The 13,129-nt window shown below is 55.8% G+C and overlaps 5 protein-coding genes across 5 annotated transcripts; 2 read left to right on the top strand and 3 right to left on the bottom strand.

Annotated features, from left to right (window-relative positions):
• Nucleotides 1-17: 17 nt before the first annotated feature.
• Nucleotides 18-2,205, bottom strand: ISF_03443 (Winged helix-turn-helix transcription repressor DNA-binding protein; the record flags this gene model as incomplete). The annotated part of the gene is made up of 3 exons (XM_018847049.1): nt 18-1,424; nt 1,480-2,021; nt 2,094-2,205. The coding sequence occupies 3 exons, from the start codon at nt 2,203-2,205 to the stop codon at nt 18-20; spliced, it is 2,061 nt and encodes a 686-aa protein (XP_018705938.1).
• Nucleotides 2,206-2,751: 546 nt separating this feature from the next.
• On the top strand, nt 2,752-3,853 carry ISF_03442 (electron transfer flavoprotein alpha-subunit; the record flags this gene model as incomplete). The annotated part of the gene is made up of 2 exons (XM_018847048.1): nt 2,752-3,042; nt 3,107-3,853. 2 exons carry the CDS (start codon nt 2,752-2,754, stop codon nt 3,851-3,853), a joined length of 1,038 nt encoding a protein of 345 aa, XP_018705937.1.
• Nucleotides 3,854-3,911: 58 nt separating this feature from the next.
• ISF_03441 (NAD(P)-binding domain protein) lies at nt 3,912-5,569 on the bottom strand (the record flags this gene model as incomplete). Its single annotated transcript, XM_018847047.1, has 3 exons — nt 3,912-4,727; nt 4,782-5,243; nt 5,306-5,569. 3 exons carry the CDS (start codon nt 5,567-5,569, stop codon nt 3,912-3,914), a joined length of 1,542 nt encoding a protein of 513 aa, XP_018705936.1.
• Nucleotides 5,570-6,286: 717 nt separating this feature from the next.
• On the top strand, nt 6,287-8,168 carry ISF_03440 (hypothetical protein; the record flags this gene model as incomplete). Its single annotated transcript, XM_018847046.1, has 3 exons — nt 6,287-6,450; nt 6,514-6,706; nt 6,762-8,168. The coding sequence occupies 3 exons, from the start codon at nt 6,287-6,289 to the stop codon at nt 8,166-8,168; spliced, it is 1,764 nt and encodes a 587-aa protein (XP_018705935.1).
• A 476-nt stretch (nt 8,169-8,644) lies between these two features.
• Nucleotides 8,645-11,776, bottom strand: ISF_03439 (DNA mismatch repair protein MutL family protein; the record flags this gene model as incomplete). Its single annotated transcript, XM_018847045.1, has 4 exons — nt 8,645-10,191; nt 10,456-11,532; nt 11,586-11,682; nt 11,744-11,776. 4 exons carry the CDS (start codon nt 11,774-11,776, stop codon nt 8,645-8,647), a joined length of 2,754 nt encoding a protein of 917 aa, XP_018705934.1.
• Nucleotides 11,777-13,129: the final 1,353 nt, after the last annotated feature.

The raw sequence follows: 13,129 nt of genomic DNA, 5'->3' as shown, positions 1-13,129 counted from the left end.
TTGGATTGTCATAACTATTACGCCTCGAATGACTTAACTGCGCCCTCCGCACTCGGCGGCTGCATGCCGGCTCCGGCCGCCACCGCCTGGAACCCAAGCGAATCGCCGTCCCGCATAGCCTCATGCGCCTGGCGCACCGCCTGCTCACCACCGGCCTCCGCCGCCGCCTTGAGGCCGTCCTGCACCTCCCGCACACGCTTGCGGAATGCCAGGCGGTCCAGGAACAATTGTTGGCGACCCCGCTCAAGCTCACGACGCTCTTCCCGGAGCACAGCCTCAAGCTCGCTAAAGTACTTGAGCTTCAGCTCGAGCTTCTGCAGCATCACGTTTGTCGCCGCCGACACTAGGCGAGTCATCTCCCTCTCCTCGTGAGAAGCAAATGCCGCGGCACGAGCACCCATCGAAGCCAGGGGAATAGAGGCCAGCTCAGCGCTCTTGGACTGCTTGGATCCGTGCTCCTCCTTACGGACATCCAGATCCATTGAGTCGCCCTTCTCCTGTTCGTCTCCAGCCTCGGCACTGCTGCCGTTAGTCGTAGACTTGCTGCCATCCAGCTGTTTGCGCAGGTTGCGTTTCAGGGCCTCGGCAGACTTGTTCGCAGCAGCAGCCGTGCTGGCCGGATCAGCCAGGCTGGCAAGGAATCCAACCACCGACATGACTGGGTTGTCGACTTGACTGAAGGGCAGCTGACCACCCTGAGTGCCCAGAAGAGACAGTCCGGCCGGTGCGTTGACATGTGACTCCGCGTCGAGGTACTTCTCCTCAATATCAAGCTGGAGGAACTGCAGCACGCACTCTTCGCGTGTTCGAGTGCCAACGTGCTCGGCAATCTCGCCCCAGTCATCATCGAACCGCTCAAGTCCTTCCAGAAGTCTCAGAATTTCGGCGTCGGTCCACGGGGCATCGCGATCAATCGTTGCAGTGTACGTAGGGTTCTCCACCTTGGCATACATGCTGGCAGTATGGTTGGCGGGTAGTCGGCCCTCGGTGAAGCAGTTGGGGCACAGATCGAATTTGCCCTTTGTGCTGGCGTCCGTCTGGTTACTGTGGTAGTAGACACGAGTGCAATCGTTACCACACTGGTGACAGTTGACTTTGGCAATTGGTGTCTTAGTGAGATCGGGCGAGCCGCTTACACCATTTGTGGCAGCAGATTCGCCGTTGGCGCCGGTCTCGGTCTTGCTAACTGCGACCCCCTTAGCATTGGCCTCGTAGATGTTGCGTCCGATTTCCAGGTTAAGGTCTCCCTTGGTAGGTGCCGCCGCGTTGGCCTTGCTCTCAGTGTCGGCGTTCTTCTTGCCCTCGAGGACAATTGGGTCAGCAGACGGCTGCCAGGGCTGCAGACCGCGAGGTGTATCGCAGATGATTTTGAAGTGGCCGGTGAAGGGAGGGCCAACAGGCGATGGGCGCTGCTCGGCGTCGACCTAATAATTCCATCAGAAATTGCTCGCATACCATAATACAAACAGCGAGCCTTACCTGATAATTGATTAAGCCCCATTGCTCGAGGAAGGCATGCACGCGCATGATGGCGCAGACATCGCCTGCCAGGTTTCGGCGGCAGGCCGTGACGGTGAGATATTCGACAGGGTTCAGGCGGTAGGTATTGATCATGAAATCGCGGTAATCTTTATACACAGCCGGCGTTTTGCTTCGGTTGCGGTTGTTGAAGAACTCGGCCATGGCCTTGCGCTCGATGTCGTGGACAGCGTTCATGTCGAACCACGTCGAGTAGCTAGGGAGAACAATGGCATGCGCTTGCGAGATGAGGTGGTCGCGAGCCGCCGACTCAATTGCTTCCTTCGTCTTCGCCTCCTGTCCTTCAGTCTCAGCAGCACCGGCCTCGCCGCCCTCCTTGGGCTCTGCTGGCGCGTCGCCCATCTCTTCGTCGGGCTGTGCAGTGTTGGGCCCCTGGGCAGCAGGCGCGTCGAGCGGATTCCCGGTTGTGGCAGCAGGATTCGGCGTGGAGCTGTCCTGCTTGATGTTGGCGTCCTGCACGCCGGTTTCTGACATCTGCACATCTACCAGGATGGAAAACGGACGTTAGTTTGACGCGAGTTGAGTACACATGGGTTTCCACGGAGACACGGTACCTTGACCAGCATTTGCAGAGTTCTCTCCTTCCAGCGGAGGCTGCGCTAGAATGGCGTTGCCGTTGGGGGAGTCCCCATTACTGGGCGATCCAAACGCCGCGGCGCCTTCCATGGTCGTTTGATGAAAGACGGTTTGTCGCAAGGAGCTACTGTTGCGGGTCGGGGAGAGAAGGTGCGAGTGGCAGGAAACGTCGCGTCGCGTAGCGTCGGATTTATCAGGAGAATTATCAGTAGGGCCAGGTGAGTACAGCCGCGATGCCAATTCGACGTAGAATTGCGATTGGCGCTGCGAAACTGATGAGATGCGCTGCTTAGCGTCGCGTCGAGATGGGAAATTTTGGCGCGACAGGATCGTGGTGCATGGCGACGACCATACAAGCTGGTGGATGCTGGCTGCAAAGCAGGGGGAGATTTCGTCACGTGGTTTGTCTGATGCGACATGTCACGTGAGTACTGCCTTTGGTCGCTGGCGGAAGGACTCGGGACATGATAGCCGCACGTGACTCGCCGTTCTCTCCGCCGGGTGCGGTAGCTGCAGCCCCAGGCTTGATTGCTCGGCCCGCTGCCAGCCGGGCGGCCGTTCCAACTTAAGCAGCTTGGGTGACGGCTTGCGCGCTGCATCCCCAGGACACAAACACGCCCCGAAAACACATTTGCAATGTTTTCCGCCGCCCGACGAGCCGTGGCCAGGCCTGCTACGGCAGCCATTGGCCGAGTTACGCTCAATGCCTATGCCCACCAGCGGTTGCTGTCTGCTCTCGCAATCTTGGAGCAGCGTCAGGGTCAACTGAGTGCCGGTTCTTTGAGCGCTGTTACCGCAGCCAAGGCCATTGGCGGCACCGTCCACGGCTTTTTGGCCGGCGCCAGCGTCAAGGGTGCCGCTGAGGAAGCTGCCAAGGTTGACGGCATTGATAAGGTTATTACTGTCGACAATGCGGCGTACGAAAAGGTATGTCCCTTTCCCTGTCAATGGGTATTTGCGGGTTGGCGTTGGCTAACACTTCCGATGACAGGGCCTCCCCGAGAACTACGCTCCTCTGCTCGTCGAGAATATCAAGAAGGGAGGATACACACACGTTATCGCCGCCAACTCGGCCTTTGCCAAGGGCGTCCTGCCCCGCGTCTCTGCGCTGCTGGACTCGCAACAAATCTCCGACGTCACCTCCATCCAGGACGACAAGACCTTTGTCCGACCCATCTACGCCGGCAACGCCATTGCCACCGTCGAGTCTGCCGACGCCATCAAGATCCTGACTGTCCGAGGCACGGCCTTTGCCGCTGCCGCCCCCGGCTCCGGCTCTGCCGCCATTGAGGAGGGCGCTGATCCCAAGGCCGAAGCTACCTCCGAATGGGTATCCGAGGACCTCGCCAAGTCCGACCGTCCTGACCTTGCCACGGCCACCAAGGTCGTCTCCGGCGGTCGCGGTCTCAAGTCCAAGGAAGAGTTTGACAAGATCATGCTGCCCCTCGCCGACGCTCTCGGCGCTGCCGTTGGTGCTTCACGCGCTGCGGTTGACAGTGGCTACGCCGACAACAGTCTCCAGGTTGGCCAGACTGGCAAGGTCGTCGCCCCCGAGATGTATCTCGCCGTCGGCATCTCTGGTGCCATCCAGCACCTTGCTGGTATGAAGGACAGCAAGGTCATTGCCGCGATTAACAAGGATGCCGATGCCCCCATCTTCCAGGTTGCCGATGTTGGTCTGGTAGGAGACTTGTTCGAGAAGGTGCCGGAGCTTACTGAGAAGGTAAAGAGTTCGTAGATCTATATGATACAGCAATGTAAAGGCGTTTTATGATGCAATAAGTTTTCCTCCTCGTTCAGCTGATGACGGACAGCATCTGTGTCGTATCTGTGAACTTTTCTCTCTCCTTGCCCTTGGCGCTACCTTTTTCCTTTTCAAGCTTGTCTATTTGTCGCCAGTTATCCCAACTGATTGCTTTGTCCCCGTTGACAGTGCCGCCTTCGCCGCGAATGCCATCCCACCCAGGAGCAGTGCCTCCAGATTGTAGGAACGCCGCACCACCGAGCCAGTCATAAACAATGGCATCGCCAGTCGCGAATGCATCATTCATGGTGGATGCAATGACTCCTGTCGGGCCAAGCTTCACCCAGCCAGCACAATAGAGGCCTGGCACCTGCTGTGTGGAGGCGCCGGCATGACCGTCCGAGACAAGGCGCGTGACACGGCCGAGACCGTCGTTGTCAACCACACCACGGCGTTCGTCAAACTGGACGCCCGCTTCCGCAAAGCCACGCAACGCCGATGACTTATAGCCGACAGAGCGAAACACCACATCTGAGGGCAGAATGAGAGTTTTGCCAGTTGGCTGGACTCGGGATTTGGGATCAAATGCAGAGTCGAGCTGCGTGATGTCGAACTCGGTGCTGGCAACTCGTGTGGCGTCTTCAGCGTTGGCCAAAAAATGTCTTGGAGATAAACAGCTGTCGAGTGACCAAGATAGCGGCGTATCATTGGGGCTACTGGCGGTGCCTTTGACAACAACTTCCATAAGTCGCTTCTGAGCGCGGGGGAGTGATTTCAGATCTTCTGGTATAAGCGCTCTGTTCACGGGATGGAAGGCAACCTTCGGTAGCTTCATGAGCTCGCGAACTTCTTTGATTGTAAATGCTGCCTGTTCAAGGTGTTAGTTGTGGCGATGCAGCGTGTTTAGATCCTCTAGACCAACCTGCATAGGGCCGCGACGCCCGACAACGCGTACTCTCCGAATCTTGCTTTGCGCAAGCTGTTCGAGGGCGTGCTCCGCGATGTCAGTTTTCCGAAGCACATCGATATCTTCCAGAAGCATTCGTGCCACGTCAAGAGCCACGTTGCCTTGGCCAATGACAACGGCCTCCTCGCCCCTGAGGTCTGGCTCAAGGCCAGCGGAGTCGGGCAGGCCGTTATACCACCCGACGAATTGCCTGGCAGAGTAGATGCCCTTGAGCGTGGACTCGCCTGGGATTCCCAGTTTCTTGTCCTCCGAAGCGCCGTAAGCGAGTAGTACGGAGTCATAATTGTGCAAGAGCTGCTGCAGCTCGACGCGACACTGGTCTGGGGAGAACGGTTCTGAGCTTGACCCTACGGACACATTGCCGAGGAATCTGAAATTTGGAGAAGAAGCAACTTCTTCAAATTTGTCTTGGCAATTCTGTAGATGCATGTAAGAATACCGTCCATATGCACCGTATCCATTGAACTGGCGGCACTCACCTTGACTTCCGGATGATCTGGGGCGACGCCATGGCGAACCAGGCCAAATGGCACAGGCAACGCCTCGTACATGTCAACCTGGACATTAGGTACCCTATTCATGACCCGATAGGCAGTGTAAAACCCAGCTGGGCCGGATCCCACTACGGCGAGCCGAAAGGGAGCATCGGCCGACCTGGGTGCCAGGCCGGAGACCTGACGTTGGGAGACACAGCGGCGATATCCCAGGCGCGCCGGGCGCCATATCTGCCTCGCGTGCATCATAGTGAGCTTACAATTGCAGGCTTCATAATTGGAAGGTGAGATCCTATTTTAATCGGACGACTGAAGATTGAACCGGCTTGCGCCGAGGGCAGCGGAGCAAGCGCCGAGCTCTGCGTGCATTATGTAAGCCAGAGTGTGCTGGGAAGCACTGGACTAGGTAGTCAAGCAGACAGCAACGTAAACCGATTGCATACTATTACTAGTAGGGAAAAAAATACAATGAACAAATTAAGACGGTATGTTTGAATTGAGAAAGTTGAAGCTCTTTAGTTCGTACTATTATCCCCACGACATACCTATCTATTAACCCACCTAGCGGACAAATATGATCATCAAGCTGGCTGGCCTTCATCGCGAAGTCCGCAAGGTACCGGGTGGAGCACAGGTTTCTGGCCAATCGGGCGACATGGAGGCTTACCAACAGCAGCCTAGTGTCAGCTATGCGCTATTCTTGTTTAGTTCGTTGCTCTGGTTGCTGGGGTTATACGATCTGTAGTGAGCAAACAGGCTGGCTGGGCCGATTTTGTTGACTACAGTCTGGAGGTGCCCAGAGAGCCAAGAGCATTCCAGCTCAAGAAACGAAAACATTCCAACTGCTACCGTCCCGTCCGCCACCTCCAATTCCCAACACTTGGGGATTCTGACATTCCAGGAAATCAACCAAACTACTCAAACAAAGCCATTGATTCAACTGGCTTTGTTTCTTGTGCCCTGAGAATGGCGCCCAGCCCGCCCTACATGTACTCGGCGACGGCCAGCGACGACTCCCGCTTCCCGACCTCGACCTTCGATCCCAAGGCCATCACCCGGGCCAGTTGGGAGCCCAAGCCGAAGCGCAAGCCTCAGACCGGGCCATTGCTTTCCTTCAATGCCCATCCCGAGTATGTCCACTTGAATAGATTGTCCCCGTCCATTATATGTCACGATGCTAACATATAGTATAGTACCCACGAGGCCCTACAGCAGCGATCCGCCTACAAGCAACTGGGCAAGAAGACTGAGAAAGCTATCAAATGGGTTCGTGGCTGGCAGCTTCTATGCCGCCTGCTGGAGTTCAATGGTGCTCTCGGCATCTTGGTTCTCATGATTCTGCTGACCCGTGTCAATGGCATCACCGCCTGGATTATGCGCATTGTCGTACGTCATATCATCCCCTCACGAATCAATTAGACATGTACTGACGATATCACAGTCCGGAGTCACAGCCCTACACTGTCTGTACGGAATTGTCCACCACTCTCGCTCCGCGACGACTAGAACTCCCGGATCGACGGCGGCATACCAGCTCTTTGCAGGCATCTTTGATCTTACCGCTGCCTCCTTCTACGCATATGGAGCTTTCGTGACACATCGCGACTCCGCCTCATGGGCAACCCTCCTTAAGGACCAGAGTCTTCTCGACTACCTTGTACCTGCAGTATACTACACCATTATCGGTGCCGGTGGACTGCACCTTGTTTCATTTCTCACGTCTCTCTGGCTCGCCATCACCTTCCAGCGGATCAGCGACATGCCACCCGATATGAACCCATTGGAATCCCACTTGACGGCCCGTCCTTCGTTTCACAAGCGCAACAAGTCTTCCGTCACTACATACAGCTCTGAAAATGAGAAGAGGTTGTCCACGGCCCAGAGCTCCAAGCACCGGTCGGAAGCCTCGTGGGAGAGCTTCTCATACCCTCGCACCGTTCCCTTCATGCACACCCGCACCCAGTCGCAGGATACTCTTGTCAACAATGAGCCGCGCCTCAATCTCCCACAGAGGCAGTACCAGATCCCGACCAGAAACTCGGTCGCTTATTCTGCCGCGTCCATGATTAGCAGCCACGCGACTGCGCCGCGTTCTTCTAGAGGAAGCTATGCGGAGCTTGCGCTCGGCGATGCCAGTCCAACTCGCCCGCAGTATGTTGCCAACAATGGCAATGCCAGCAATTCTCGGGCGCCCAAGTTCACCGAGACCTGGATGCCAACCGACTCGCTCATCTCCCGCACAAACCACCGCAACCGCGAGATGGCTGCCGCCAACACTTCCCGACAGGCCCGTGGCTCGCAGTCGTACTCTGCGCTAGACCAGCGCTACAACGCCGACCTTGACGACTCTGGATCCGACTACGGTGATGACGAGAATGCCGATATCAGCAGCGCCCGCCGGAGGGGAGCCAACGGCAACCAACACCCCCACCCTCTCGGTTCGCACCCTACGACGCCTCCCCGCCCACAGACCCGCGCTGGCGGCTCGTCGCCTCGCCCGACGACTCCATGGACCGCCTCCCGGCTCTCCGCCAAGAGTGCTCTCTCTGAGATTAGCAGCAACGAGCGATTGGGAGAGGCTACCCGCGGGCTAGGCATCCGTTCGCCGTTGACCAACAAGCCCGACCTGCGCCCGCCGCCCGCCATCACCAGCGACGAGTTTTATGCGCGCTCCTACGGCGAGCTGCGCCCGGCCACGCCCCCCGTCATGGTCGGGGACACGAGGAAGATCTCCTCGGGCAACGACTACCACGCGCTGGCCATGGCGGCTGAGCGTCGTCGCGTGAGCGGCAAGGTGGCCGAGGAGGGCCTCGCCGGTGGCCGGTTCACGGTCGGCTACGCCAGTTAGACGTTTGCTTAGCCTTGCCCTAGTCTGTCTTCTTTGACAGAAGAGGAACAACGTAAAAGGGCCTGGTGGTTGCAGAAGCCTTGGCAAGTGTCGCGTGAACTTTGGTTGAAACGGAACGAAATGATGACGAGACCAGGTCAGGCTTCTCACAGGAACGTGGTTATGGGTAAGGATGTGGTTGGTTATTTCATGGCGCAAAATGTCTGGTTTTGTTGTTTTTCCTGCATTGTTGCATTTGGTTTTTCATGGTTTCGTTTGATGCATTTACTGGGTCGGGTCAAACATGTTGGAATGTATATACGGTAGTACACGTTGATTTTGTAGTGTAGTCGGTCAACACATTGACCCTCTCGCGAGGGGCTCTCAGTTCAAGCTGGGCGCTTACACATAACATAGAAGTCGGATGGCGAAAATACAAAAAATGTCTCAATTTCCGGCTTCACACTTTTCCCTTCTCCCGTCGGCCGCCTCGTTCACTAGTCTTCCTCTTGCAAGAACGACTGCCACCTCGCGCTCGAGGTCGGCACCACATCGCCCTTCCAGCACTGCTCGTCCCAGGCCCGCAGCCGGCACAGGTGCCGCATGGTCGGCCGGCCGTGCGGGCAGTTCCAAGGCTTATCGAGCTCGCCCATGTGTCGCACCAGGCCGTACATCTGACCCCCCGTCAGCGCCTTGCCGATCATGACGCTGCTACGGCACGCGCGCATGGCGAACATCTTGCGCACCTTGGCAGGCCGCGGGATCTGCGCATCACCACCGCCGCTGCTGCAGGGCGCATGGTCACTGAGCAGCGCGATGAGCTCTTCCAGGTCCTCCAGGCCAAAGGCCGTCTCGCGGCTCAGCGGGAGCGCTGTGAGCGCGCAGCGCGCACCGACGGGGCTGTCGCCCGAGGCATCGACGAGGATCTGGAAGCCGTTGGCCTCGACGGCGGCGAGGTTCTCCATGACGACCTCCTCCTCGAGCGCGGTGAGGTCGAGCGTCTTGGGGCGCACGAGGCGTTGCGACTGCACGACGGTGTCGCGCTGCAGCCGCTCAAAGTTGTACTTTTCGTCGGACGCGTGCTGGTCGATGATGAAGAGCTCGTCGCCGTCGCCGTCGTCGTCACCGTCGGCAGCGGCATTGTTGGGGTCCCGAGGCCGGACGGCGATGATGAATCCGAGGTTGAACTGCCCGACGACGCGCATCCGGCCAAAGTCACCCTTGGAGATGATGAGTTGCAGCCTCGACTCGGCATCGACGGCGCTGATGTCTTGTACGGAATCCACATTTGCGCTTGCGGTTGAGGTTTTCAGAGCGTTGGTCTTGTAGCTGCTGGTATGGGTACGGAGGAGCTCCGGGCTCATCCTCAGTCCATGTATCAACGTCAGGGTACTATCCTTCCGGCGAGCAGTTGGCTGAGGTAAAGTAGTTCGTTTCGAGTCTGCGACAGGGAGCTCCTGCTCTGGATTGTCATCACTCTCCTCATCATCGTTGGCTGTCTCTGCTTCGGCAAGGTCGCCTTCGGAGCTCTCATCTTCAGCGTCAGACGGTGCGGAAGCTTTCCCATCTTCTTTGGACAGCTGTTCTGCCTCATCCTTTTCTTCCTCAAGTTCCAGCTGAGATGTAACTCTCGACTCAAATTCAAGCTCGTGGCGGTCTTCGTTCTCTTGACTACATTGTGATTGTAAGGGCTCTCCGCGCTGCCTTTGTGGTGATGCAGTTTGGCGTGCATCCTGGTCATCGGACAGCATACCTTCGTCGTCATCATCCTCGCTTGCTATGCTTTCTCCTTTTCGCCTTTTAGAGGGAGAGATGATGATGTTCTTTCGTGGTGAATCACCAATGGTGACAGAAATCGTTTCCGTAATGTCCCGCTTAAGGCTTCGTGGAGTTCTCGTCCGTGGTGTATCATTCACTAGTCTCATCGGCTGTATGGCAGGTATCGGGCGATCCAGAGAGATGTCCGGAGAAACAGAGCGCGATTGTCTAGGACTTTCGTCCTCGTCAAACGGAATAGCGGCAGTCGCTTCGTGCGGTGCATGTTCTGCGAGTCTTTTATTGAAATCTCGCACACGAATAGCTTTAGCAACATCTGACACTTCGTCACTCTGTCTACCAAATCTAGCGCTGATGCCTGTTTGCGGAGTTGCGACCTGAATCTTCGCTGCAGGCGAGCTTGTCGAATTAGATGCCCAGCGGCTTATCAAAGCTTGTGTCGAGGCGACAGGTGTTTTCGTGGTCTTGACTATTTCTACCTCATCGGCAGACGATTGGGATTGTTCATCTTCAGATGATACCTCAGACACACCTAACTTTTCTGGCCGCTTCTGTTGTTTAGAGAGGGGCATGGGTGTGGATGCGGGAGAAGGGTCGGCAGGTGTCGTAGATTTCGATGCGGATCTTCCGAGAGTGGGAAACGCTTGCGCAACTGGTACTGTATAGTCGTGTTGATCGAACAGTTCAGCGAGAGCGGAGCGCAGGCTTTCCAAAAGGTGATTCTGGTCGTGAAGTAGGATGCTGCGTTTGTCGGGGCTGACGTTTACATCGTACATGTTTGTATCCAAACGGATATCGGCGAATATAAAAGGCGACTGAGAATAATTGTAGGACTTGTAGACCTCGTTAAAAGTCTTTGCAAACTGAGGGAGTCCGCAAGGACGCCCATTGACAAAGAACATTTGCCTGTCAGGAGTCTGTCTTCCTTCGCCATGAACCGGTCTGGAAACATGGCCGAGGACGCGAATTTCTTTGGACGCAGAAGCTTCAGCTGTGGTCAACTGGGATGTAGAAGTAGTAGGTACAACTTCTAGCTTCAGGTCCAATGCCACAAGAGCTGTCATTGTCTTGGCGCCGAATATGTTGATGATGTTGTCTTTCGTGGTCTGGTTTCCCTTGGTGGAAAAGAGAAGTATCCGCTTGCCCTTGGTTGGCTGCTGTGAGACGGAGAATTTTAGCTGCGTCAGAATGCAGGCATACTGGTTGAGCAGTGCGATGACTTTGTGCCATTCTCGCTTGATATTGCGTTCCAGTTCTCGTCGGCGAACTGGCAGGTTATGAAACAGTTGTTCGACGGCAACAGTCGTCCCTCTTTGGGCGGCAACGATAGAGGTAGACTTGAGCTTTCCGGACGCCTCAAAGGTAAGCTTAGTGCCTTTGGGTGCATCTTGGGCAAGACAAGTGGTTATGGTGACTGTGGACAGAGCGCATAATGACGCCAGCGCTTCTCCGCGAAAGCCGAAGGTGTGGAGGCTGGCGATATCAGAGTAGGTTGATAGCTTTGAGGTGTGATGCTTCAGTGCCACAGAATCATAGTTGGCTGGCGCAATTCCAGAACCATTGTCCTGGATTTCTATGGAATCCAGACCCTGGTTCTTGAACCTGACATCTGCATACCTTTAGTCAGCTCTGGCTCAGGCCGAGAAGATGGAAGACAAGTACCGATAGTGGTGGCGCCAGCATCGACGCTATTTTCGACCAGCTCTTTTACAACAGAGCACAGGTCGACGATGACCTGGCCAGATTGGATTTGATGGATCTGTGTGCCAAGGTCAGTGGCTGAGGTAAGAGGACGGATGCAAAGCAGTAAGCTGGCATACACTTCGACCATCGATCTGCTTGATGGTGGCCATAATCAGATATGAAGCATGGCCAAGGCGGGCTGTTGCAGCACCTGGTGCACTGCAAGTTACAGTGTTGGGGCGGAGTGGTGACAATGATGCGTCTAAACTAGTGAGGTCGTATTCGCTAGACACAGCCTGCTTTACTGCAGCCACTGCTACAGTGGCTGTTCGTGGACGCGTCACAGCCATTTGCTAGACGCGTTGATTGACGCATTACTCAGCAGTGGCGGGGGGGGGGGGGGGGCCAAAAAGTGGCTCTTCGTCCCAGCAACAGCCTGCCAACACGTTTGAGGCAGCGTCATATTAGCCAGTAGTTACCTTTTTGTTTGATTTCTATATTGGGTTGTGTTGTTTAAGCTTTTTATGCAACGGGCCAGATGCAGCTATTCAAAAACAGCTGCCAATCTAGACTGCTTGTGGCCTAACTGCACTGCCAAAACCGGCGTAGCAGCAAAGATGAATGGTGACGCTGAGTATCAAATCCTCGCAACCGGATTACTTCCGCATTGGGGTTTCCCGCATGTGAGAGCTGTCCCTATGTATGTACGGGTAATTTTTGGTTGATGAATTATCTGTCGTATTAAGAGGGCCCCGTATTTGCTGATGGCGGTGCTGCTCCCTCTCGTTAGTAGGGGGCATTGCAGTGGCATCGCTCCGCCACTGCGCTAGAAAGCTCAGGCCTGTTCCGCCTAAACTCAGTGAAGAGCCGCTGGCGTCCACTGGAGCCCACTGGAATCCAACAGGGAGTTGTTCTGCCCCAAGCTTGAAGAAGAAGGGGAGGGTTCCTCAGCACCGTTCCCGGCCATTCAATTATCCCCAAACCAATTCCCCCAAATTCCCCCACCATATCCCGAAGGTGTTGGGTCAATACCACTCGTGATTGCGCCATTGAAGGTGTATTGTTACTGATAACTTTTTGAACAGCGGCTCTAATAGAAAGAACATCAAGGAAACAAATGATATTAATGATAGTCTTGACAGCAATGACACTGACGACAGTAACTGTGTTGTAGTTACACCCCCCCCCCCCCCTGAAACTGGCCGCATCCAATCATTTGTCCCCTCTTCGCACACCATCCCTCTAACCACTTTTGGTCGTCCACACCTGTGGGTCAAATCGCGATAGTCCTACGACTGTATCAAAGAGCCAATTTCCCATTTTACCGCTGTTCCTCCAGCTCCGTTCGTTCCCCCATCCTGTCTTTCGCCGGCATACCGACCTTGACGGCATGTGTCGCCTTCGTTCGTGCGACAGTTTGTGCTTTTGATACGCGTCATCTCCGTCTCCAGTGCTCTGGCTTTGGGCCTTGTTGCTGCGACCGTCGCCAATTTTTACCCTGCGCCTGGTCCAGCAGCTCGCTA

Source organism: Cordyceps fumosorosea (genome assembly GCF_001636725.1).
Source record: "Cordyceps fumosorosea ARSEF 2679 chromosome Unknown scaffold_6, whole genome shotgun sequence".
Taxonomy (NCBI): Eukaryota; Fungi; Ascomycota; class Sordariomycetes; order Hypocreales; family Cordycipitaceae; genus Cordyceps; species Cordyceps fumosorosea.
The sequence above is the reverse complement of the archived record's forward strand: the minus strand, read 5'-3'. Positions and strand labels throughout refer to the sequence as shown.